Source organism: Chaetura pelagica, unplaced genomic scaffold (genome assembly GCF_000747805.2).
Source record: "Chaetura pelagica isolate M959 unplaced genomic scaffold, ChaPel_1.0 scaffold111, whole genome shotgun sequence".
In the NCBI taxonomy this organism is placed as follows: domain Eukaryota; kingdom Metazoa; phylum Chordata; class Aves; order Apodiformes; family Apodidae; genus Chaetura; species Chaetura pelagica.
Window position 1 is genome coordinate 3,525,028 of NW_009952153.1, and position 25,212 is coordinate 3,550,239.

General features: G+C 38.3%; 1 protein-coding gene across 4 annotated transcripts in view; it reads left to right on the forward strand.

Annotated features, from left to right (window-relative positions):
• The window catches only part of PLCB4 (phospholipase C, beta 4), an 88,106-nt gene that overhangs the window by 16,780 nt on the left and 46,114 nt on the right, over nt 1-25,212 (forward strand). For 2 of the 4 annotated variants that reach the window (XM_010007129.1, XM_010007144.1), the window contains exons 7-18: nt 4,234-4,315; nt 4,905-5,005; nt 5,625-5,682; nt 10,440-10,548; nt 13,896-14,106; nt 14,628-14,721; nt 15,371-15,450; nt 15,896-15,980; nt 18,484-18,574; nt 19,484-19,579; nt 21,673-21,773; nt 23,458-23,493. In XM_010007129.1, coding sequence (XP_010005431.1) covers nt 4,234-4,315; nt 4,905-5,005; nt 5,625-5,682; nt 10,440-10,548; nt 13,896-14,106; nt 14,628-14,721; nt 15,371-15,450; nt 15,896-15,980; nt 18,484-18,574; nt 19,484-19,579; nt 21,673-21,773; nt 23,458-23,493 — 1,144 coding nt within the window. The remainder of the gene's footprint in view (nt 1-4,233; nt 4,316-4,904; nt 5,006-5,624; nt 5,683-10,439; nt 10,549-13,895; nt 14,107-14,627; nt 14,722-15,370; nt 15,451-15,895; nt 15,981-18,483; nt 18,575-19,483; nt 19,580-21,672; nt 21,774-23,457; nt 23,494-25,212) is intronic. The other 2 variants (XM_010007137.1, XM_010007145.1) reach the window with 1 other exon arrangement.

The following is a 25,212-nucleotide window of genomic DNA, read 5'->3' on the forward strand; positions in this document are numbered from 1 at the left end:
GATGATTTTGCATCTATAGAATCTGCAAAGAGACTAAGGACCTGCCATGCTGCCTTACAGGTTTCTTTAGTTTCACGACTCAAGTGACACCTTGACAGTATTAAGGCTGCTGTATTAATCTTTCAACTTTCTCACTGCCAAGCCCTGGCTTATTTCTCAAACTTCAACTAAACTGCCATGAGGCACCTTCTGTGTGGAAGTTTCATGAGGAATATCTACAGAAGGGAAAAGATGAGGAAACAATACTACAGGGCCACATTCATTTTCAAGACACTAGAGATTTTTGCCTGTTTGAACTTACAGCTTTATTCCTCAGTATGAATTTATAGTTCGCTAGCTTGTCTGAAATGGTTTCTGCCTTGAAATACTTTACCTTGCATAAATTCTCTCCATTGTGCTGCAGCACACTGATTTGCATATGCAGACATGGCCACATGTTGCTGAAGAGAGTCCAGTCCACTGGTTCCAGTGTATTAAATCTTCCTGCCACATCTGCAGTTTTGATCGTAGAGGATTTAGGTTGGCTCTTACAGTTGAATCATTTTTCTTAAAAATGTTTCCAGTTCCAGTAGTTTGTTTTCTCAAATTTGCACTATTTCCAGTGCAAATGGAAAATCAGTCTCTGGCAGCTTAATTTGTTGAAAAAGTAGTTTGCTGGATCAGTTTGTAAGGGTGTTCCATTCCTTGCTATGCAAAGAGAAGGTGAATCTTCTTTACACCTGGGTGCTCCAAGGAATGGGCTATGTTGGTGGGGGTGAAATGTGGCAACTTTTTAGGGCTCATCCAGGGAGCTCTGTGTCACCTGCTGGAAGGACTAGGAGAGATGTCAGTGAGAGGCTGGAGGAAGGATGAGGAGGAGGAATGTGCATGAAGGGGAAAAAACTCAGTCTATTCTGTAGACCTACACTGGAAAAGAGGGTGAATCAGAGCTCTGATGAAGGATGGCAAGATCCTGAGAGCAGCCTGATCCAGAAACAGCTGTTTAGCATGAAGTGGGACACAGGCACCCGGGTGCCTCCCGCTGAACAGCCCGAGACTGGGGGCACTGCGTTGCTTCCTTCCTCTTCCCACCAACACTTAGTGCAGAGAAGGAGTGTGGAGAGAAAAGAGGGAACAGAAGGAGGTAGATGCGTAAGGAGAAGGATATGTGGATGAGGAAGGCAAGCCAGGAAGCACCAGTAAATGTGGGCAGAATGGCTCTGCTGTGCAAGATGTACCAAGTTTCACACTGTTTACTCAAGGCTCCCCTCAGTAACCTTTTGCATGGGTTGAAACCACTGAACCTTCCCCTTCAACTGATATCCAGATTGATATGGTCAGTCCCTCCCATGTTGTGCTTTTTTAAATACAAAACATTGTAATCATAAGTCCTTGTAGTTAATTTTAAATACAAAACATCTAGTCAGCCCTGCTTCATCAAGTCTCCACCACCTCCTGCTGTTCAGGGTCCCATCTAGCAATTGCTGAAGCTCTGGGGATACAGGTAGGAAGGTTACTCTTCCAGAAAGAGAATTAGGCTTTAGGAATGTGTATCACAAGATCACCTCTAGTTCATTTTTACACAGAAGTGCAGTAAAACATTGAAAAGAATTTTAAAAAAAATCTCACCTGGGAAATCAGAGCTCCTCGAATTTCTTTTCAGGTTTGAGACAGATTTTTGCAGCTAGCACATCGCCATAGGGAATGATGAGTCTTGAGAAGGTAAAACTCCTTGGGCTGTTGGTAGTAAATGGCATAAATGTTAATACACTTGGGGCTTGCAGAGTCGTAAAGATTCTTCTCAGCTACTTTTGGGTTTTAATTTACTCTGAGGCATGTATCTATAACAATCAATCTAATATATTTGAGAGAGAAGAAATTCTGACAGTCGGTAATGTGAAAACCTTAGGAGAGCACCAGATTTCTCTTCTGGGATTTGATAAACCTTAGCAGTCACAGTGTATTACTACATATACAGATCTTACAAGGGCAGGGTATTCAGTAAGATATTTTATATTTTCAGATTTTAACATTACTCTAAATGATGATTTAAAAGGTCGGGTGTGGCGTTTTTTTAAATTCAACTTGGTTTCTGCAGCTTTCTAATGGCAGAAAATGGATTTCCCACCTGTGCAAGTTACACCTGTTTAATCTGAACAGTTTATATTGGCTTGTTTTTTGAAGTAATGGTTGGAAATTGGTTAAAGTCTGAAGTAATCAAGTCATTTAATCCATCAACAAGCACTATAGATTCATAGGCCTCAGTCCCAGATTTGGGAAGAAATTTAAATATTTATGAGGAAGCACATTGACATATTACCATAAAAAGCCCAAACCACTGTAGAACATGAGGAGTAAGGAGGTGTAGGTATCTGTCAACCAGTAACTTGCTTGCGTTTGAAGTAGCCCAATTTTCTTCCAAGGCATACAACAAGGTGAATGTAAATCTGCTAGGTTAAAGTTTCTTCTGAGAGAGGGAAAAGTAGTTTTATTTACAATAAATATCCTTAGCAAAATGAAAGCTTCATGATATATTTTTACAATCTTTTTTTGTTCATGCAGTCTTTTCTAGACTGCTGCTCTCATTACAAATTACTGCTATGTTTGCTGTCATCTTTGCCGAAATAAAAAGTAGTTTGGCATCAAAAAGAAGTTCACTGCAGCCATGGAATCTTGGCTCACAGTTTCTGATTAATTACTTATGCGAGTATTACATGTTTTACATGACATTTATTATTGGGGCCTGATTCATTAGAACAGGCATAGAATTTTTACAGGTTTGTAAATTGTAGAGCTAACACTACTCTGTCTTTTAGAATTAGCAGAAAAATAGATGCCTGAGATTTTTGTAACAAACAAGTTAAACTCAGTCTGTATTCTAGTGAAAACATCTAATTTCTTATCAGCTATGGGAAAGAAATAACTTATTTAGGTGCCTAAATAGGAACATAGAAATCTAACTGTTTTAAGAGCCCAGTGAGAAAAAAAAAAAAAAAAAAAGTGCAAGATTTATTAAAATACTGTTTTATCATTTAGATTTTTGGCTTCCTAATCTTAATTGTTTTAGTATGAAAATATTTACATAGGCAGTTTAGAGTATTTTGGAGAGTAAAACGACTGTGAATTGCTATGGCAACAAATAACAGCAACAGTTTGTTTCATATCTTTCCCCATGTGAAATTATTTAGTATGCATGAGATAAGTAAAAGTCTCACCAAATGTTTGTGTCACTTGATAAAAAACAACATACTCTTATCAGGCAGCTGTAGAGGCTTTCCCAATGTACAGCTTTTGTTAGTATTAGAAATTCATACTGGATATAGAATTCAGTTTTTCTCTTGAGATTGGTACACATTCTTTTAGCTAAGACCCTAAACAGAAGGAAGGAGAGCTGTCAAGTTTGGATCTGCTTTTCCATAGTTAGAAGTAATGGAAACTCATCTCAAATGGAAAAAAAAAATAGACCAAACACTTTCACATTGATCATACCAAACAGCTAAGCTTTGATTTATTTGATTTAATTTCAAGTGAAAGCGGTTTGTCAGTCTTGTGCATGGTGAAATCACTCCTCTCTTGTGGAAGGAGGTGGATATTAATCAGTTTAGGCAATATTTGAGTGGTAGCTGAGACCAACTTAAATCAGTTGTGCATAGTGTTGAGAATTTGGGTATTTGTAAGGTTGAGGAAGCATTCAAAGGAGGAGTGAGCACTGGAGCTGGTGAAGGAGTAGGGAATGACATTTGACATGCACATGGGAGACTCTTGCTAGCATCACCTGCTTGAAAAGGAAACAGGAAAAGAATATTTCATGCCTACCTATGGGTCAGCTCGGAGGCATAGGTTAGTGCTTGGAAGGGAAGGGAAGATGCCACAAGCAGAAATAGCTGGAGAAGTGAGTCTCCTCACTTGTACAATCTGCTACTTTTTAAACACAGTCATTTATCTATGCATAGAATTTAGAAGAGCCAACACGATGCTTTGCATGGCTTTGTATCCAAGTATATTGGAAAAAACCCCACGCTATTTTTTTGTAGTTCATTAATTTTATGTATTTTCTAATGGATAGCTTGCAGGCACAGCACTGCTGCTCTGTGAAGCTTAGAGCACTTTTTCAACTGCATTGTTACTTGGAAGATGCTTACATTCATCAGTTGAAGCCAGAGGAAAATGTTGGCAGTAAAAGCAAGAGAGAGAGAAGTGATTGTTTAAAAAGTGACTAACATTTTTCCTTTTTCCCCCGCTGTTTTGTTTCAGCATTACCAGAACCTTTGCATCAGGTAAAACAGAAAAAGTGATCTTTCAGGCACTTAAGGAATTAGGTCTTCCCAGTGGAAAGGTATTTATTCATTTTGTATAACTTTTTTATGTACTAATAAATTGATGAATCATTCACATTTGTAGCTGTGATTTAAGTAATTTGCATCACACAAAACCAAGCCTATTGTTAACTTGTAACTTGTTCATCATTGTAGGTGCTCACTTCTTCAGTGCTTACTTTGTTCAGAGGAGGCCATGAATGTGTTCGCCCCCTCATGCCTCTCTATGAGTTGCTTTGCTTTTTAAAACCATTGTACCAAACGTGGGGCGTTTTCTCAATATTCTGTAGCTTCAGTATAAGTATCCTGAAGTTTGTACTCTATTTTGGACTGTTGGGTTTTTTTAAGCTTCAGAAGGCAATGAAAGCATGTTTTCCAATGCTGTGTTTATGTAGTTAATGTTACTGTGAGGTCAGACTATATGCATATCAAACAGATCTATGATAAAGATTGATTAAGAACTGTTTTCAAAAGATAAAAAAAGAAACTAGGTAAGCATGAACTAGGTAAAGAGCTAAAACAGTTCTTGGTTGCTTTTTCTGACGTTCTTGGAAAAGGGCACATAAGCTCTTTTGTGCCGGATAAATGTACCTTTGCGTTTTGTTGCAGAATGATGAAATTGAGCCCGCAGCATTTACTTATGAGAAATTTTATGAGCTCACCCAAAAGATATGTCCCCGAACTGACATAGAGGACCTCTTTAAGAAGATGTAAGTTCAAATTTAATATAATCTTGCTCTAAACTCATTTTGTTATATTTTTAGTCCATATCTAATAGTGACAGAACACTGCAGATGATCTAACCTTGAATCCTAGTAGCATCAGCAGTATTTTAAGAGAAATTCAAGTCTATGTTTTCCCTCTCCTTCCCTCTCAGATTGTTAATGTAAAAGTTCACTCTGTATTTTAGAGCAACTTTTACATGAGTTAGAGGAAGCACCTGGAACTTTTTTTTTTTGCATTGGCTTTACTAACTACTGTAATTTTAACTTGCTCCTTTAGGTGATTAACACAATATGTGAACTAATTAAATTAAATAAGAAATTTGAAGTTTAAAAAGTTTCTTCACTCAATTTATTCTCAGCTGGAGGACTTACTTGTTGTTTTATTAAGTAATGTTTGTTAAGTTATAGGATGTTAAGTATGGGAGATAGACTGCCAAGCATAGAAAGTTACTAAATTTTCTGTGACTGTTCATTTTGAGATTATAGAGCTACTTCAGGTAGAAAAGTAGGTGGTTTTAAAAGTATCAACAATGTCAACATGTAAATCATACCTACTGTAGCATCATATCTGAAAACTTACGTTCTCTAATAAATTTCTTTTCAGCAATGGAGACAAAACTGATTATTTAACGGTAGACCAATTAGTGAGCTTTCTAAATGAAGTAAGCTTTTTCATACATTAACTACCATACAAGTCTGTCTGCAGTGGCTTGCTTCTTCCAATCTTTCCATTGCATGAATCATGCCATTATTTGCTATGCTTTTGATCTGCTGATCTTTCCATTATGGTAACATCCAGGTGCAAAAATCAGCTCCAACCTTGTATGTTTTTGTGCTTTCTACATGTTGGCTTTGCAGATTGCATCTGTTGATTACTTGCTTTTGTGTTTTGTTGTATGTTATGTATGTTTTATACATTTTATACTGTTACATTCAATGCAGATTCAATTAAAAAACACTTTATTAGAAGCAATTACTTCACCTGTAGGCCACAGAGAAATATATCTGCTCATCCTTCTAACTAATGGAAAGAATGAAATAAGCTTTTATAAACAGTGTTTTGATTCTTCTCCACAGTATTATTTAAATCTATTACAAATCTAAGATCTAAGAGGGTATTTTAAGAGTTTTAATATTATTTTAAAAATACTGTATGTGCAGAATAAGAGGAAATGTTTTATTGACTTATTTCCAGAATACAGCTGTTGGCAAGAGTATTTAGTATTTCTTAAAAACATCACGAGTGTGCAAAGTAGTTCAATAAACACTGTGGGGCTGGTTCTTTTTCCTATTCCAAAAGTACATTTAATTATAGAAGACTGATTCATTTGTAATTGTAACAATAAATGCACGATGTGGATTTGACAAGAACATGCACATGGAAAATAGGCACATTTGAATTGTTTTTGTACCGATAGATTCCTGTCATCTGGTACGTGGATAGCTGCTTTACCTCTCTGCATGATCTTTTAGGGACTGGGAGCATCACCAAAAATCTCTACATCTAAAATTATTTTACTAGATATAAATCTAGTCTTCTATATACATATTTATATATCTGATACTGCTATATGAAGATTCAAGCAGTAATTTTCTGATGTATTAAAAGCACAATGTGATTTTCTTTTTAAGTAAGGAGTGTATGCCTTACTCTTCACCAAAACTGAATTAAATGTACAAGAAGTGCTCAAAAAGAGAAGATAATTATAAGATTAGCAGCCTCAGGACTAATGGTTACATACTTGCAGCTTCAGCTCATATCCATGTAGTTCTTTCTGTTAGTAAATCGAAGCACAGGCTTAGTCTTACTACTGTAAGATGTTCATTTGTCACACCTATTTACTAAGTTCAGTGTCTAAATGTTTGCAGGACTGGGGTCATAGCTAAGGCATGCCATTTTTGCTTCTGCATTGAAGAGAGAAAAGATAATGTGATTTAAATTAGGAATTATCTCCTTAAAGTACCTCAGCCACCAGTTCACTTGTAGGGATAGATAGACTTCACTGCTTGAAGCACACAGCCCTGTCCCCACCTTGAACCATAGTAGCTTCTCATTTTTTTGTGTGGTAATCCTCATTTTTCAGTAAATTACTACTTTGTCATTTTAAAATTGATCTCTGTAGTTGTTTTAGTTTGAAGCGTGTTTCCCAAGCTTCTGAGCAAAAGCTGCCAGTAATTGTAAGAACTTCCTGGTTATCTCCAGTAACTGATTAGCAAATTAGCATTGAACTGTTGCGCTCTCAGTTTTGTACTGTTTTAGTAGTTCTTTTTTACATCATTAGAAGCATTATTTATGGGTAGTACTGCAGAAAGATGCATCTTGTTGGCTGCATTCTTACTGACACCACACATTTTGCAATTGGAAATCTTGTAGTTGAGCCTTTTTTGTTTGTGACCAGAGCTGGGAAAAATTAGTCAAGTGGTTTTATGGAGTAAGACGTTCAGTCTAATGACTGAAACTAATGCCTTTATCTCTGTGCTGGAGATCAGTTGGTCTCCAAATAGAGCTTGAAGTTTTGAACATGACCCAGAATCTCCCTCCTGAAGCCATCATTTCTGTCCCCTTGACAGCTGGCCAACACTGCAATTAGCAGTGCTGTTTAATGCTGGAAAATATAAAAAGATTATTATCATTATACTGGAGAAGGGAATTACTTAGCAGAGCAAGTCATCATGAGAGTCTTTAACCTACATTATTTTGAATTCAGTAACCTCCAAGGCACGCTGTAGAAGCTTGAAGTGTTACAGGGTTTTCAGAGAGCATGAGGATACATTACTGAGTGTGAGTGGAGAGTGAGCTGCTTTCCTGGAGTTTTTCCAAACTGCTGTCTGTCTTTGACTTTTAAATGCCGCTGGCTGACAGCTGATTTAATTGTGTATCAGTATTAAAGCTTCTGGGAAGTTTTTAGAAATTTAATTATTGTCAGACACTGAGTATTTTGTCTAGATTTTCTTTTTTAAAGTCAAATTTTGAAAGAAGAAATGTAGGAGAAAAAGAACTGAGATCACTACTGTTGAGATTTGCTCCTGCCATTCATTTGCAGCAATAAATTAATAAGCCAAATAACTGTCAAAATGGAAATTCAGTAGTATGACCGGGACTCATCCTTTCTCCTGGGAAGGAGGTATGAGGAGATCCTTTTCTATCCCTCTCTTCCCCACTGCCCCCCTTCTTTCCCACTTCCCTGCTCTTCCTTCTTCCCTCCTTCCCACTCTCTTGTCTGCTTTTTCCATCTCCCTCTGTTTTTGGCCTCCGCCAAAGGACACCCTTCTTACTCCTGCACAGGACAAATTGAAGTGGCCAGATTGGTTGCAGCAGATTAATAACTATTGTGCATCTCAGTTGTATCCACTCAAAGAAGAGACTGGAGGTCAGGCATTCTTTCTTTCTCTCCGTGCTTTTAGATGGGTCACTTTCATACGGTTAAGAATGTCTACTGTAAGGAGGTCCTGGCTAATATGGCACCAAGAACAGTCAAATGTAACTTTGGTGACTATACACAATTAGTCCTGGGAGATGTTGTCTTTCTAGGTGAAAACTTCATGCTTTTAGTTTTGGCCAGCTTTCGTGTTACCATTTTCCAGTGCCAACAAGCTCAGTAGTGCAGAATGTTTTCCCACGTGATACTAGTAAGCATTCTTCCTTTTTTTTTTTTTTTTTTTTTATAGTAAAACTTCATCAGTTGTTGATTTTACTTTATTTTTTAAACATAAAGACATGTTTGTTCAAATGGAAACTTGATCATGAGCAATGATCATTGCAACAAGAATATTTTGCTCTTAGCTCTTTCCAGTAACTTTTGAATGCTTTCTCAAGAGGAGACTTGCTTTGTCCCATTTATTTTCTTCTGTTTGCTAAAGACTAACTGTAGAAGAAAGAGAGTGGGGAAGAGCACTTTTCTTCAGTCAAGAACCTTCCCTATAATTTCTTACAATTTTTTGAAGTGGTGTATTGTCACTGATGATATAAAGCTTGTCATTTGCCACAAGTAGACTTTACTGTTGCATGCCAGTGTTGTGTTACTGTTGTGTGCTGCTTAGCAAGTTATGTCCTGCATCCATCTGCTTTCATATCATATTTCATCTGAGTTTTACTTAGATATCCAGACAGCCAATCTGTAGTAAATGAAACTGCTGTATTTTAGATGCTGCAGACTGTCAGTAGCTTTACTTGAAAGATCCCTCCTGAATTGCATGATTAAATAGGCATTGGTTGTAATTTCTTGAAATTAATTAAGCATATGCACCAATGTACTGATTGTAAGAAAAGAGAGCAAGTGATTATTTTTGATTGGACATTCCTTTTTTTTTCATGAAAAAAAGTCAAAAGTTTATACATAAGGAATTACAGCAAATGCTGATAATGCTGTGCCAAGCCATATCAACAGCATCCCGCCCACTCCAAATTACTGACCACCTATATGGGGATGGCCTGTTGCATTTCTGAATTCTGCTTCAACTAAAGCTTGAAAACTGTGCACCTAGTGGGGTAAAAGAGTGTTTTCACAGTCATGTTTATTTATTTGTTTTATTACATCTGCTTACATGCCACTACTCCGTTAATTCTGTTTTAAATTTTCTTTTAATGGAGAATCAGGCACACAGTGTGCAGCTCTAATCCAGCATGGAGAAAAATGAAAGTTATGTAGCACACTATTAAGTGAAAACTTAAAAACTCAGAGTTTTAGTAGTGTATTAGAAATCACTGCTAAATTGTATCAGAATATCTTGTGAAATTCTAATATTGTAAATTATGGTGAATTGAGAAGATGATACTGAAGCTCTTTGAAGTTTTACATATTTCTTCTAAGTACCTATGCTGTTTTTTGGGTAGTTAGTAAAATGATGTTTCCACAATTCACAAATAATCATCAGTAGTTGCATGTTTTTAAATTTAAGTTTCAAATTCTGTATCTATAGTATAGCTTTATTTTACTTTTAATTTTTACTTTAGCTGTAGGTATTGCTGAAGACATGCATTTTTGCAGAGGTGATTACAGTGCCATCAAGTCTGTCAGTTTACATGGCCTATAAAAAAATAGGAAGAGAGAGAATTTACAAATAAGAGAGAGTTAGCAATTTATTTTCAACATTTCATTTGCATGTATGCCACATGTAGTCACTCTTTTCATGAATAAGCAAGAGTAAGACTAGTTATACAATTTCACTGAACTGTTTTTATTGGAATATTTTTATAATCAAACCACCTAGGTTTCTTATGAAAGATAAAATTCATTTTCTGTCTATAAAGCTAAAGTTACTGTTGAATAGTCTGTAAGTTGTAGGGCTCTTTTTTTTTTTTTTTTTTTTTTTTTTTAAATGTCCACTTCTTTCTTTCTCATCTGCAGTAATGAAATGCTTTTGGATGATAGCCATGCACTATGTTGTTTTGCTGAATTCCGTTGTTTTCTAACCTTAGCATCAACGAGATCCTCGCCTCAATGAAATTTTATTTCCCTTTTATGACACAAAAAGAGCAATGCAGATAATTGAGACATATGAGCCAGATGAAGACTTGAAGAGTAAAGGTAAACGTGGGAGGGAATTAAGTTATTCACTGGTTTTAGGCATTTGGGGAATTTGTTCCAAAGTATCCAAACTTTTTTAAAGAGAGCTTGCAATCCTTGTGTTCAAGGGGCAAGCATTTGTGTGGCCACCCAGTGAGCTAGATGAGGAAACTGATCTGCTGAAAAATATCTCCCTCTCAAAATCAGTGATTTTTATAAGGATTATTTTGTTGACCCAGGTTACAGTGTGGCTGCAAAGGCAGCCATCCTGATACAAAATGGGAGAGGGTAGGATGGAGTATGTAGGGAACAACATGGAGGTTCCTTCTTGAAACAAGACAACAAGCTTGTGGCGATGGCCAAGGCCTCAAGAGAGACTGCAAAGCTGAACAGATGTTGTGTAAAAATAAAACGTTTTTTTAAATTACCATGTGTACTGTATGCATCCACCTTCTTATAATATCATCTGTCTAGCGCTTGAGGGCAGCAGCCTAGCTTAGAACAGGGTGTTCTGTGTGAGTGCATTTGAGAACTGTTCTCTCTGAGCAAGACAATTGCAGGAAATGTCTCCCAGCCATTCTAGGACTGCTCATTTCCTGAGCTCCTGTGTGTGTTGGAGGTGTCAGTGGTTGAACTTAGCTTTGTGGGATCACCCACAGCAATTAAAAATGTTGCTTTCTTCATCTGTCCTCCCTGCCCTTTTGCTGGAGGATACCGTCAGCGGTAGCACACAGAGGAGGAGACTGCAGCCTTGGAAAACCCACAGACCTTCAGGAACTGATAGGTAGCCACTTTGACTAAACGTTTAGGTTAATGTGTCAAGCTAGCACTGAAGAAGCTGAGTAGCTTTTACATATACACTAATGCAGCCCCTGCTGATGAAAGATATTCAAAGCAGACAACAGAAGGAGGTAGTATATGTAACTGCTTTAGAGCTGCAGGCTTGTTGGGTTCCCTTTGTGCCTGAAAGGGGCAGGTGTTGACAGCACTGGTGCCTGCCACAGCAACACCTGCCCCTTTCACTTTCTCTGGACCTATGGTTGGGTAGAGTTAACAGTTGTCTTTCTCAGTCATTAACTTAAGGAATTCTTCTATAGCTGGATGATGGCCTTCACTATCCCTTATCATAGTTTAGTCCTTGTCACCAGACTGCTAGAGGAAGAACTTGTGCTGTGTGTTCTACTCCAGACACTGCATTGTACCCTGGGTTAATAGATTGCTCTTTTACTTCTGTGAAAACATGGACTTTCCAACAATAATCTGGGAGAAAGGGAGATATTTCTTTTGTCTAGGAGTAATTTGTGAACATTATTAAGCTTTTGCACTCACAAGCAGTGTAGCTTATTTCTCTTCCTCTTTACGTTAACTAGAATTTTTCCAGTATTAATGACTTGATTTTACTCAACTCTATCCTTTTTTTTTTTAAGGCATTAAAAAATTCCTCTTGATGCCAGTGGATTTTACATTTTTTCCAATTATATTGGCTCATTGTTTTAGCTAATAGTTGAATATTGGCTAATTATTTAATTTTTTTTCTCTTGGATTTATTTTTCTAACAGGACTTAAATAAATAAGGTAAACGTCCTGTAAGGATGGGGTTATGGAGAGTTAACAACAGAACAAAACCAGTGTCCTCTTGCAGTGTTCCTCCATTGATTGTATTCACCGATGGAGATTTTATCCCAAGGAAATCAGGATAGAGAGATGGTTTCAATTAACATGTTAAACCTCAGCATGTAAAGAAAGCAAGAATTTATCTCAGCAGTGACTTTTTTCTTCAGTCTCTTAAAAAAAATCTTTCCCTTCTTAGATACCTGTAACTCTGCTGTTGAGCAAAATAATTAAGCTCAACACCTTTTTTTGCTACTTTATTTTAAGAAACAAGGCTGATGAACAGCAAGGCAGTAGCAAGAAGAGATGGACTATTCTTTAGTTACAGTTCAGTAACAAGGAGTAAGTAAAGCGGAAGAAGTTAATGCTGTGCAGTTTAGTAACCAGAATCTTCTCAACAACACTGCAAGAACAGATTCTTCCACCTGATCAGCACATGTCAAAAATTGAAAGACCAGTCTGTTGAGCACCTAAAGCTCTGTTAAGGCTGGACCAGATGATCCTTGAGGTCCTTTCCAACCTGGCATTCTATGATTCTGTGAAGTTGCTGATGACTCAACCATTGTTCATCTAGAAAGCCTGGTCAGCTGTGACTTTTTTCCACCAGATGATGCACTGGAAGTGTATGTCATCTGAGATATTTTATGCTGCTGCTTAAAAGTTCTCAGTGATGAAAGAAAAAAAATAATTATTAAAGTTGAATATTCCATTTTGTCTCCTTTTTTTTCCCTTCCAAAACACAGAATCAACTGAGAGGGTTTGAGTCAGATGTTCCAGAACAGTTCACCTCTGGCTGACACCAAGCACAAAAAATTAAAGCTCCAGTAGAGTTTTTTTCCAGAAAGCTAGGAGCAGAATGAAAAGCAGGATTGTTGGAGTTGTTTAAGAGAAAAGTTGTCTTAAAATAAAAATGGGACTGCTGCAACCTGTGCTTTACAATAGCTGAGTGTTCATACATGACTTTAGGGAAAGTGATCTCCAAATTAGTGCCAGATAACTATTCTCTGCAATGACTCCTTGTGAGTTATCCCTTCTTGCCTACCCCAGATCATTTTTCAGTCTCTTGGCCGCTTGAAAACTGATAATGCAATACTGATTATTCTTACCTTATTTCCATTAAAATGTATCCCTTGATATATGTTTTTATACTCTATGAAGCATGTAACAGCAGAGAAATGCAAGAAAAGTATTACGAATTCTGTCCTCTGATCTACTATACATCCCATGTTCATTGTAGAAAATAGCTTGCTTTTCATTCTACAGGAATAAACCCCTGTATCAGTAAACCTGTGTATCAGTAAAGTTGAAGGTTTCTTACATTTTCTTAATGCTTTGCAAGTGAACACATGCAGACGTTTATCAGGTACACCTCCACTTGTTTTTGTCAGCAGACAACAGCCTCTGCACATGCTGTAGGCTTATTTACAATGATGTAGCATAGTCAGGGCCAGACTAAATACAAAAGAGGGAAGACAAGTACCATAGAAGACTGGTACATGCAAGCTCACAATTTCTGGCTCTTAAAGTCCCACACCTGATTTTTTCTGTTATCATCTGGGGACACAGTAGCAGATTTTGTACCAGGAACACAGTTGCTAGTCAGTGTAGAGCACTGGAAAGAGAAGAGCTTCTGTTTGCTTGCAGAGGCCTGTATAAACATAACTTTTGTGCTTGGGTTCTTGCTCTGTGAGACAGTTTGATTCCTGCCCACTATCAATTTCTAGTAGTAATTTGCCATGCTTTCTTCTTCCTTCTAGGTGTCATATCAAGTGATGGGTTTTGCAGATACTTGATGTCAGATGAAAATGCCCCAGTTTTCCTAGACCGTTTGGAATTATATCAAGAAATGGACCATCCTTTGGCTCATTATTTCATCAGTTCCTCTCACAATACATATTTAACAGGCAGGCAGTTTGGTGGCAAGTCTTCGGTGGAGATGTACAGACAAGTGCTTTTGGCTGGATGCAGGTTGGAAGCAGGACATAACAGCCTTTAGTATTTGTGAATCTAATACTTTAAACCTACATAATATACCTTGGTGGTGCAGTGAATGTCAGGAGACAGACTGTGAAAAAGATAACTGAGGTTTGATCTCAAAAGGCAACTGAAGAATTCAGAGGGCTTTCTACTTTGTAATAAATAAGTTTGTATGTAAATGAGAATCAGTTTATGATTTGCTGCTTAAGTTCTTGACTCATTGGAATGTGCCACAGTTAACTAAGAGAAGAAATTTGAACTGTGTTACAATGCTGGACACATAATTGTTCAGGTGTAAATATATTGACCCACACATTCTATATTTAAGGTAATATACCAAGAGTTATAAAAGCAGTCTGATTACAGTTATGCAGCTCAAATGGAATTTTATAATGCCCAAAACTGCTTTGTCACTTACTGCTCTAAACATCGCTGCTCTGAACTTGTCCCAAGTAGCTCACCTGTACTGAACCACTAGAGAGAAGATGACATTGTTTTTCTTGGGTCCTTAGGTGTGTTGAGCTGGACTGTTGGGATGGCAAAGGTGAAGACCAAGAACCAATAATAACACATGGAAAAGCAATGTGTACAGACATTCTTTTCAAGGTAAATGTCTGACTGACCCTTACACCTGGCAGAAAGCCCCAATAGAACCCCAGGAAAAGAATCTGTGCAGGGCACCTGTCCCCTCCTCAGCACCCTAATGCTGCTCCCTGGTGACAGACTAACAAATTGCATAGGCAGTTTCTTGTCCCCAGTCCTCAGGGCTCATTACTGACTTGCATCATATACCCGTGTGTTACATCTGCCTTTCCATGGAAACTGCAATGGGTAAAGTTAGTGCTTTTGCCCCATGTTTTCACATCCTGTGGCTCTTTGCACTGCAGAACAAATAACTTCTCAGTTGTCTGAGAAGTTCCTTAGCTGTAGAAACAGCCTGAAGAGGCAGCTTATTGTGGAAGTTGAAGTCCTCCTTGGCAAGAGAAGATGGCAGTCGATCTAGGGGTAGCATAGATGGGTTCAGGGTGAAGCTGCCATCACTGCTACAGGTGCAGTGAGGTGCCTTGTTGGGTGCTGAGTCTGAGTTGCTGCAGAGAAACAGAGAATGAACCCAGTTTGTCCTAGCACTGCCTTCACATGACACATTGGAGGCTCAGCTCTGTGTTTCACAAGGTGGGGTGGAAAACAAAATTCTGTTTCATCATTTCTGTAATTTGATCTGTTCTAATTTAAATCCTATTATTGTATTTTAAAGGATGTAATTCAAGCCATTAAGGAAACAGCATTTGTTACATCAGAGTATCCTGTCATTCTTTCATTTGAAAATCACTGCAGGTATATAGTGCCCTTCTTGGGTTTTTTTATAGTGCAATATATGATAGAAATGATACAGCTCAAAAATACTGTTATTTAACTGTACTTGAAAATTTTGTAGAGATATGCAAGTAAACTGAATGTCACTTGGAAGAAACAATACTTTAATACACTAGTCAGTGTTTTATCTAGCTTAATAATGGCAATATTTTTAACTGTGGTAAAAAATCTATTTGGATGTTCCATTAGTTGTGTGGGATTCAGTTAATCTACTTCTTTTGGTCTTAGTAAATTCATCTATGTCATTTAATAGCCTTTTATTGACACTTTAATTATAGCAAAGTAATACTTCTCAGTTGGGAGCATATAATCTGGGATGTCTACATTGCTTAGTATTATTCTGTTTTGCTGAGTAATAGTGATTTTTTTGTTTTCATATTCAAAAATTAACCATCATCTTTTCCAGCAAATATCAACAGTACAAGATGTCAAAATACTGTGAAGATCTTTTTGGAGATCTCCTGTTGAAGCAGCCACTAGAAACACATCCAGTATGTTATATTCTGCCAGTTTTTGTTGTGTGTTTTTGTTTTTTTAATATTAGCTGTATTTAATAGAGATTATAAACTGAGATCATATCACCTATGGTGCTGTTCACTGCCAGTCCTGTGCTTTCAAAAATGACTAGTGATTTTGGTTGTCTGCTCTTTGTAGTGCAAACTTGTCCTTATCTGATTTGTTTAATCTCTTCTGTACAGGGCTCTGGCAAGCAGCTGGGGGAAATCCATCCCCTTGATGTGTGACGTAATATCAGCACCTACATAAAATACACCACATACATTGTATTTGCAGGTCATACATAACTCTGAAATTGCCAGTCACTGTTGAAAACAAATTAATTTTAAATTGCATGGTCTCAGCTGAAGAAGCCTCTTCTTTCAGCTGCACTTTGCATGTTTCGTGCTTCTGATCAGGTCCTGCAGTCTAGGTGGCCCCCACTACTGCATTAAGAATTAAATTAAGCACGAATTGTTCCCCGCTGTTTCATTTGGACCATCAAGCGCACAGTAATCTGCATGTGCTTCACTCTCTTGTGTGGCAGGAGATAATAACAGCCACTTCTTCACAAACACAATATTTGAGACTTTAATAGCTTCTTACCCAGTGCTTGCAGCTAGTCCTCCAGGCCTGCCTTACTCTCCTGAGCAACATGCTCTCCATTTGCCAGCAACCACCCAAAACCTGCAGATGCTCTTTAGTGCTGTGTGGGACCATGGCAGAGGACTCTGCCTTACCTTTCAGCTCCTGTCCTGGCAATTATCATCTGTGAAGCTGTTCTTTTCTTAGCTTTCCTTGCATGGTGCTGGGACAGCAACACAAAAGGCTCAGTGAATATCAGGTAGTTGCCGTGAAAAGTGCATCCCACAGAACTACATCTGAAATGTTCTCTCCACTGTAGTGTAGGTAGCACCTTTCCACATTCCTCACAGTGGGCAGCTTTCCAGCAGCTTTCAGGAAAGACTAAAGCAGAGCTGGCCAAAGGCTGCCGTGCTGCTGCCCCAGCCCAGTATTAAGCTTCAGGTGCCTGCTGCATTTTGTGTCCATTCCCTCTTGTGGTTGAATTCAGTCCCCAGCTGCTCATAAAGCAAATGTTGCAGAGATCGCAGGAGAGATTGAAATGTGTACTTTGCTTGGTTTCTGATACCTTGACAGACTGAGGAGGGCAGCCTTAAGAGAGACGTGGCACTGACTGAAGCAGGTTTAGTTTTAAGTAAAAGGAAGTATTTGTCCGTATGGGCCCCCAGCTATGTCCTGTGCTTGGGGATGCAGACTGGGATCCTGGAAGCCTTGGAATAAATGAGCTCTGCGGCACTGACATCTAGTGGCATTATAACCCAAGTGCTCTCAGGAACTATTGTTTTTTTCTTCATCCAGCGTGTTGAAACTCTCACGACTGAGCTAGCCTGGGTGGTTGTGGATAATCATTACCCTCCTACAAGGAGGTTTGAACCTGTTCGTCTCAGGTTTGGGTTGGGTTTATTTGGGTTTTTTTTGCTGGGTTGTTATTTGTCACCTCTGCTGCTTTTATTTGGTTTCAAGTCATAGCGTTTTGTTCTTTTGTTTCTTCATCTAGCATGCTGCTTCTGCATAGCTCAGGGTTGGATTTAAGGTTAAGAATATCTGAATATTTCCTCCAATAATTTTTACTAGTCCTGGAAATACCTTCTACTTCTAGATCACTTGCTGCTCACTGGAAATCACAGTCGATTATAGCAGCAACTCCCTGCATAATATTCTTAGCAAGCCTTAGGTGAAGGGCATGCTCATTACCATACCAGATCTCTGTTTCTTAGTCTCAGTGAAGTGATGGAGCTTAAATCAGGGGATTTTGTACTTTTCTCTCAATAATGTTTTTTCTCCTTCTCCAGACCGGAACAAACCCTTTAGTAGTGTTTCCTTGTGTATGTGAAAATTGCCATCAGCTTTTCACAAATACTGAAGATGTGACCCTGTAGCCCTACTATGCAAAAATAGTCCTCATTAACTAGCTAAGAACAGGGTAGTTTTCCATTCACCAGTTCCAGCCCATTTCTACTCCATAAGTGTGTGTGGGCTGCCTCACTTGCATTATTACAGCTTGAAGGGACCATAAAGGGTGACTTATTGAGAGATGAAATTATAATAGGCTAAACTGTGTCTTGAACTGTGTGTGAACCACAGGGAGAGAGGGAAGCCGTGTCATGAAGAGTTGCAGGTTACATCTATGCCCAGTGCTAGGCAGGAGAGAGCAGGAGCTGTTTTGATCAGTGCAGCTGAGGATAGTGAGGTTGGAGATCAGTGTGCTGACTTGATCCAGCATCATTTACCTGAGCACAGCTTTGCCATGGGGTAGGAAAGAAGCAGAGAAGACAGTCATACTACCTCCCAGGGCTGTGCCTGAGGTGGCACTGTTTTTTCACTGCCCCTTACCATTGACTAACGTCAGAATCCTTAGCAGTGATATAAAGAAGCCAAGTAGCTGTTATTAAGGCTTTTCTTTAAATTATTTTACAGCTTGATCAAGGTAAAGCTTTACCTTCTCCTAATGACCTCAAAAGAAAGATTCTCATAAAGAATAAAAGACTGAAACCTGAAGTAGAAAAAAGTAAGTAAAAAGCTTGTGAAGTGTTAAATTAAACAGAAGTCCAGATAGATACAAATAGACTTTGTTTCTAAGGTTTCCAAATTAATTTTACTTCAGTGTTGGAAGATTATAAATTATATGTAAATGACACTTTGTTTGCCCTTGTGTTTCATATAAGTACCAGAGTCTAGGCCTTGATATCAGCATGTAGCATAGGCATAGATAGGCCTAGGAATGTAATCCTGGAACTTCCATCAGATTGCTGGTTGAGCTGAAATATAACACAGATAAAATCTCTTGTAAATTCTGCCTTTACTGGTTTGTTTGCATTTCTGTGTTTTTCCATGATAAGCATAAAACTAAATGGAATTTCAAACTGCTCATCTTGCTGTGATTGCTTGTTCTGATATTTATCTTCTTTCAGTAAGAATAATAATTACTATATTCATTTCCAGTATAGCTGTAGTGATAAACCCTGGTCCTTCTCCAGTCAAACATAAGCATGTAGACCTCCTACTGGCTTGCTCATACATGATTGTGTGCATACTGTCTTAACTGAAATGCACATGGGAACATAACCAAAAATCCAAGCACTTTGCCTCTATTTGCATAGATCAAGCGCCAAAGAGATAGCTATCTATTTATTCTTTGAAGAAGTAATATGCTAGCTCCAAAGACCTCTTAAGTCTTTGGAAGTATTTTTCTTAACTTCAGTGAACTTTAAACACAGCCCCCACTTTTCAGATCTAGCAACAGTATATGTCTAATGATGCTCTTACTCTGTAAAGTTTTATTGCTAACTGCAGTAACAGAGAACCTATTAAATGAAGGTGGCTCTCAGGATCAGTGAGTAATTTATTATTGTTCTAATGTATTTATTTGTGCTACAAACTGTTTGTGTAGTGACTAATTTATTTTTATTTTTAACAGAACAGCTTGATGCGCTGAAAAAGATGATGGAGGCTGGGGAAACTGCTGCTCCTGTAAATATCCTGGAGGATGATAATGAAGAAGAAATAGAAAGTGGTGAGGATTTGATGATGCTTTCATGAGCAGCTAGTATGCATGTTACCCACATGTCCACAGCCTGTGGCAGTAGCATTAAGTCTGAGCTCAGTGCAGGACCATTTATACGTATCTCCAGCCTTACCTCAGATGCATCTCAGATACATACCACAGCTGCTGCTTGCTCCTTGGTGGGCTGTGCTAAGAATAGGAGCTCTGTTGATGGTACTGGTGGTGATTTTTAACTTCCACTTACTGTTCAGAAGTTGTATTGGAGCAGCAACCAAGTCTGATTTTCACCGTATGTGTCTGTGTGAGAGAGACTGAGAAGCTGTGATCTTTGCTTTAAAACAGATTTGTCCAGATTAAAAACAGTTTGGTTTTAATACTTATGTTAACATCAGATTGGATTATTACATTATGCTTTATAAGGCTAACACGAGGGTAAGATTTTTCTTGCCGAACTTCAGATGTCTTCAGTGTAAATGTCTAGATCTGAGCCAGTGATGTGGAATGTGTTTATGGCCAACAGAGAAAAAGACATATCTAGGGTGTGGTTCACCTTTTCTGTTTGTCATGGTTTAACACCAGCCAGCAATTAGCCCCACACGACTGCTTGCTCACTCCCCTCTGGTCAGGTGGGGGAGAGAATCAAAAGAGTAAAAAGTGATAAAACTTGTGGTTTGAGATAAAGATAGCTTAACAGGCAAAGCAAAAGCCACATACACAAGCAAAGCAAAACAAGAAATTAGTTTGCTACTTCCCATCAGTAGGTGGTGTTCAGCTGTCTCCAAGCAAGCAGCATCATGCAGAATGGTTACTTAGGAAGGCAAACACTGTCACTGCCCATGTCCTCCCCTTTCTTCTTCTTCCCCCAGATTTATAGGCTGAGCATGACATTGTATGGTGTGGAATATCCCTCTTCTCAGTTGGGGTCAGCTGTCCCAGCTGTGTCCCCAACTTCTTTTGCACCCCTAGCCTACTTCTGGTGGGGTGAGAAGCAGAAAGGTCTTGACTGTGTGTATAACCTGCTTAGCACTAACAAAAGCATCTCTGTGTTATCAGCACTGTTTCCAGCACAAATCCAAACCATAGCCCCATACTAGCTACTGTAAAGAAAATTAACTCCATCCCAGCCAAAACCAGCACACTGATGGAAATGGTCACCTTCATAAGAGGTAGATCATGCATTGCCTGCAAGTGTCTGTACCAAGGTACTGGCTTGTTACACCTGTCATACTGAATGTCCCAGCTTTAGCCTACCCCTCTCTCCTCTCCTTGACTTTTTTATTAATTATTTTTTTTACTAGCACAAAGCCACTTCTATTGCAGTCAGTAGAGCTGCTCATGTAAGATATTCTTTGTGATCTAAATCTGGTGCCTCTGCTTGCCATACTGAAAAAGACTGAAGTGCAGCAATTTTTTTGAGGGGTCTCTCAGTATCTTTCTTCAGGTGATCAAGGAATACAGAGGAGATTATGTTGTTTTGCAGGCTCATTTCCATTGGAATGCTCATTTCTAATAGTGCTTCTACTGTGCTGTGATATTAATTATGTGCTAGACTGCCAAGAGGCTTACATAAGTATTTTCTAAAATTCTTGTTTAAAGCCATGTGAATAATACGATTAACAATCTTGTCTTTTTAAGAGAACTTTTTAGATTCTTTGAGTACACTAATGGAAAATCACCTTAGAAGCAAATGAAAATTATTCCCTATTATAGGTATGACTATAAGGAGACTAATGGTGAGCATGAGAAGCTTGGACACCAGAAACTCTTCACATCTTTATTTAAACTAATGTCTTATTTTATTGTTATTTCCCAAAACTTTTTTTTTTCTTTCTTTCTTTTTTCAATTTTACTTAACAAATTACTGATTCCTTCAAAAATACACTAAATAAAATGTATCTTTCTAGCTATGTCAAAGCTGGAAGAATCTCATGCCTTAACAGCAATTTATTACTAATGCTTGGAAGTCTAAAGCCCTGGATTTTATTTCTGTTTTTAGAAAATACCCAAACCAAACCTGTATATTCAGCTGTCATTTGTTTTATCTCTCACAAAACTGACAGTTGCTGTGTTTATTGCACTGATCCTTTTTCTTTTCTGTGCAGCTGACCAGGAAGAAGAAGCTCACCCAGAGTACAAATTTGGAAGTGACCTTACTGTAGATGACTACAGTCAAAAAGAAGCAGTTGCCATCAGTGTCAAAAAGGTGGGATTGCTTCTTATATTATATGTCTTTGGAAGTGTGTGAAAAAGACACACTGTTTTGTGGAAGCATCATGGCACATGTTGTCAGAAGAGTCAAACCTGAGATCTTCACTGGATTCCTAACCTTTAGGTTCATGAGAAGACAAAATTCTGTAGCCAAAAATGCTCTCTGCTTGTTCATGTAGAATACTCATTGAGAAAACAGTATCAGTATTTAGGGTAATGTGTGGAGGATCTGATAAAAAATATTAATTAAAGGCAGCTAGCAGTTTGCTGTTCCTGCCACTGATATTTTACTTTGCACCTCAGTTATGGTTCCCTAATATCAGGTGGAGCATCAGCTTCCTCACTCAGCCTTCTGCAAGGCTGCATCCTGTGTCTTCATCATAGGTATTCCATGGGTCATTTTTATTGTTAAGTCTTAGGGTTAGATTCTCCCTTCCACCTGCAGCAGTGAAGGCAAAGTAGGATGCTCAGTTCCACGGTGGGATGGTAGGACAGTAGGGTTGTACAGAGACCAAGCTGGCAAGTAGGGTAAGAGCCCCCTTTATTCCAGTAATACCTGATTAATACAGTTTATCAGTCTGTGCTCAGTAACTTGAACATCACTTGACAGTGCTTAGATATAGAATATTGGAATCAAAAACTAAGGCTTCTCTAGCACTGAACATGTTACTGCTGCTGGCTGCAGCAAGAAAAACAACAACCAACCACGAACAACACATGAGTGCTAAGGTACCTTATCAGATTGTGCTCCTCTCACTCTAGTATTCTGGCCACTTCTGCTCTCATGCCTTGCTGCCTTTGGATCTTACTCCAGATAGAACTATAGGTATGGGGAATCTTTCATAGTGCAGAGTGCCCCTGGCAGTATGTCTCTAGCAGTATCACTGAGACATCTAACCTGCCTTCTTAGTATCTCTGAAAGTCACTATCTTTGCTTCTTTAGGACTTTTATGAATCCTCCCACTGAAGTATTGTTTAACTTCTTTGCTCTAGGGCAGGTTTTACTTACTAAGTCAGCTGGTCCTTAACTACCTGAATGTTTTGGTGTTTGGTTTTGGGTTGTTTTTTAGATTAGTCACTCATCTTCATGAGTGCCCTTGGGTAACTTCTCTGCTTCTTTGCTGATCTGTGACTCTATCCTTATTCTTGAGGAATGTAGATTCAGTGCCAAATCAACATTTATCTGTCTAAGATTCTTGGTAGTGGCAGCTTGTAATTGAAGACAGACAGCAGACTGTCCCGGTGCAAATTATGTCTATAGATAGTCCTTTTTTAAATGTGGACATTTAAAGCACAGTTTACAGCAGTCTTAACTCCTAAGTTTTCAGAGCCTGGACAGTTTGTATATCTAGATCAGATGATCTTTTGTGTTGTCTGGGTGTGTCATTCTTTCATTCTTCTCTGAAACTTCCTATCCCCAGCATCTAATGGTAACACTGGTTTGGGCTTAAGTGTCTGGCACCCTCCTTTCTATTCCCATTGCTAGCCAGCTGATGGATTTCCTATCTTCTATATCCGGATTTGAAAGAAACCAAAAATTTTTCTACCTTCTGCACAGAAAGGTGGAAAAGAGTTTGCTATTTGCTAAATGCGTTAACTTTTGAAGATTTTTTTTTCTTACTTTGAGTGTTTCCGATTGCTTTTTCTTTGGGTAATGTATATATATTTTTTTCCCTTAGGCTGTTGAAGATTCTGAGCAAGAAAACAGTAAAAAGGTGACACATAGGATGTGATGTAGTTTTTTTATTGCTTTATATATAACATACATTTTACTTACCATGCATTTTTAGTGATTTAACAATTTCATGCACAGTTTCACTGCACCTACATAGTAGTTTTGAAAGTGACTATGCCTTCATTTCTCCTCTAGGGTTTCTTCTGCTGTACTTTTATATTGGGGTCAGGGCTGTCAGAAAATTTGGGGATGGACAGGAGTACATGACATATACCTGCTTACAAATGTGATCTTGGTCTCAAATGTCATGCACTGGGAAACTGCAGTTCTTTGAATGGTGTTGAGATGTATCATCCCTGCTTCTTCTTTTTCCTCTTCCCTTACCCTGACCACGCGTTTTTTCCCCTCTCTCTTTTACCTCCTTTTGCTTTCCCTTGGGACTTCTGCATTTATCTTCTCCCAGGAATCCCTTCTGTAAGACTCTTCCCACCTCTTTCTGCTCTTCTCCTTCCTTCTCATCTCTCATTAAAGCTGCTCCTTTTCCTAACCACACTTTGTTTCAACCTGTATTGATTTCTAAGTGGGTTCTTCATCTTTTCTTGAGGGGTCGGGAGGAGTAATTACCCTAGAGAGATCAACTTTTCCCCGGTGTGCTCTCAAGCCCCTAAAAGGGCCATGTGCTGTTGTAAACATTTCTTTATTCCATCCTTAGTCTTTTCTATTTTTCATAGTTTTAAAGTTGTGAACACTGCAAAGAGTATAGACCATTTACTTGAAAAATTATGCATCTGCAAGTAAATAGCATAAAATCAATGACCAGTAGATTGTCTTAGAACATTATCTTAGAGTTAGTGTCAGCAATGCAATCATACAGCCATTGTCTGCAAGGAGCTAGTGCCTTGGCACTACAGTGTGCAGAATCCCCTTTGACTACCTTTTCACTGTGATTCATTACTTAGCTGTTTATGGAGCAAGATAGCAAAATATAACTAGCAATTTTGAGCAGTCAGCAAAAGGCACATAGAAGGAGCGTGATTTATAGAAGATGGATGGTCAGTGCTTCCTGAGTTAGGACTAGTTCCTTAGAAGAAATTTGGCTTTAGTTTGATCTAAGCTCTATTAACAAATACTGACGTAGTAACAAAAAGATGCCTGTTTTCTACTAATAAAGAGATGTATCATTTGGCATATTTAGGGAACAGAGCTGTGAAGCCTCAATATGTGCATTCCTCAAAAGCAGTTGGGTTGAGCCCTGGTGATCAGCATTAAAATATGGTATCATTTTGATTTCATGGGCTACTGCAAGTTTAATTCAGTCTAAAATGATCATAAAAAGATGTGCACTTGGACTCATTCTGATAACTCAGCTATTCTCTGCAGTCAGGAAAGGATGCTCCTTGTGGCTATAATTGTCTTATATCAAGGCCTAGATTGTTTCACTTTGCATGGAATTAATTTTTTTAAATGTGTCTGCACTAAATGGCAGGTACAGGTACATGCCTGTGATACTGGCAAATAATTTTATATTTCTACTCTCCCATCTCCTGAATAAATGAGTTGCAGTAAAGTAGGCAGTGTAAACTGCATTCTCCTTCCATGATCTAGTACTGATAGACATGCTGAGACCTAGTGCTTGAGAAAGGACTTTGCACCCCTTCCTGTTACTCATTATATTCTGATACAAAAATGAAGGAAAACTTTTTGAGAAACATGGGTTGCATTCTTAAAATAAAAAGCTGTACTGTAAGAATTTTTAAAT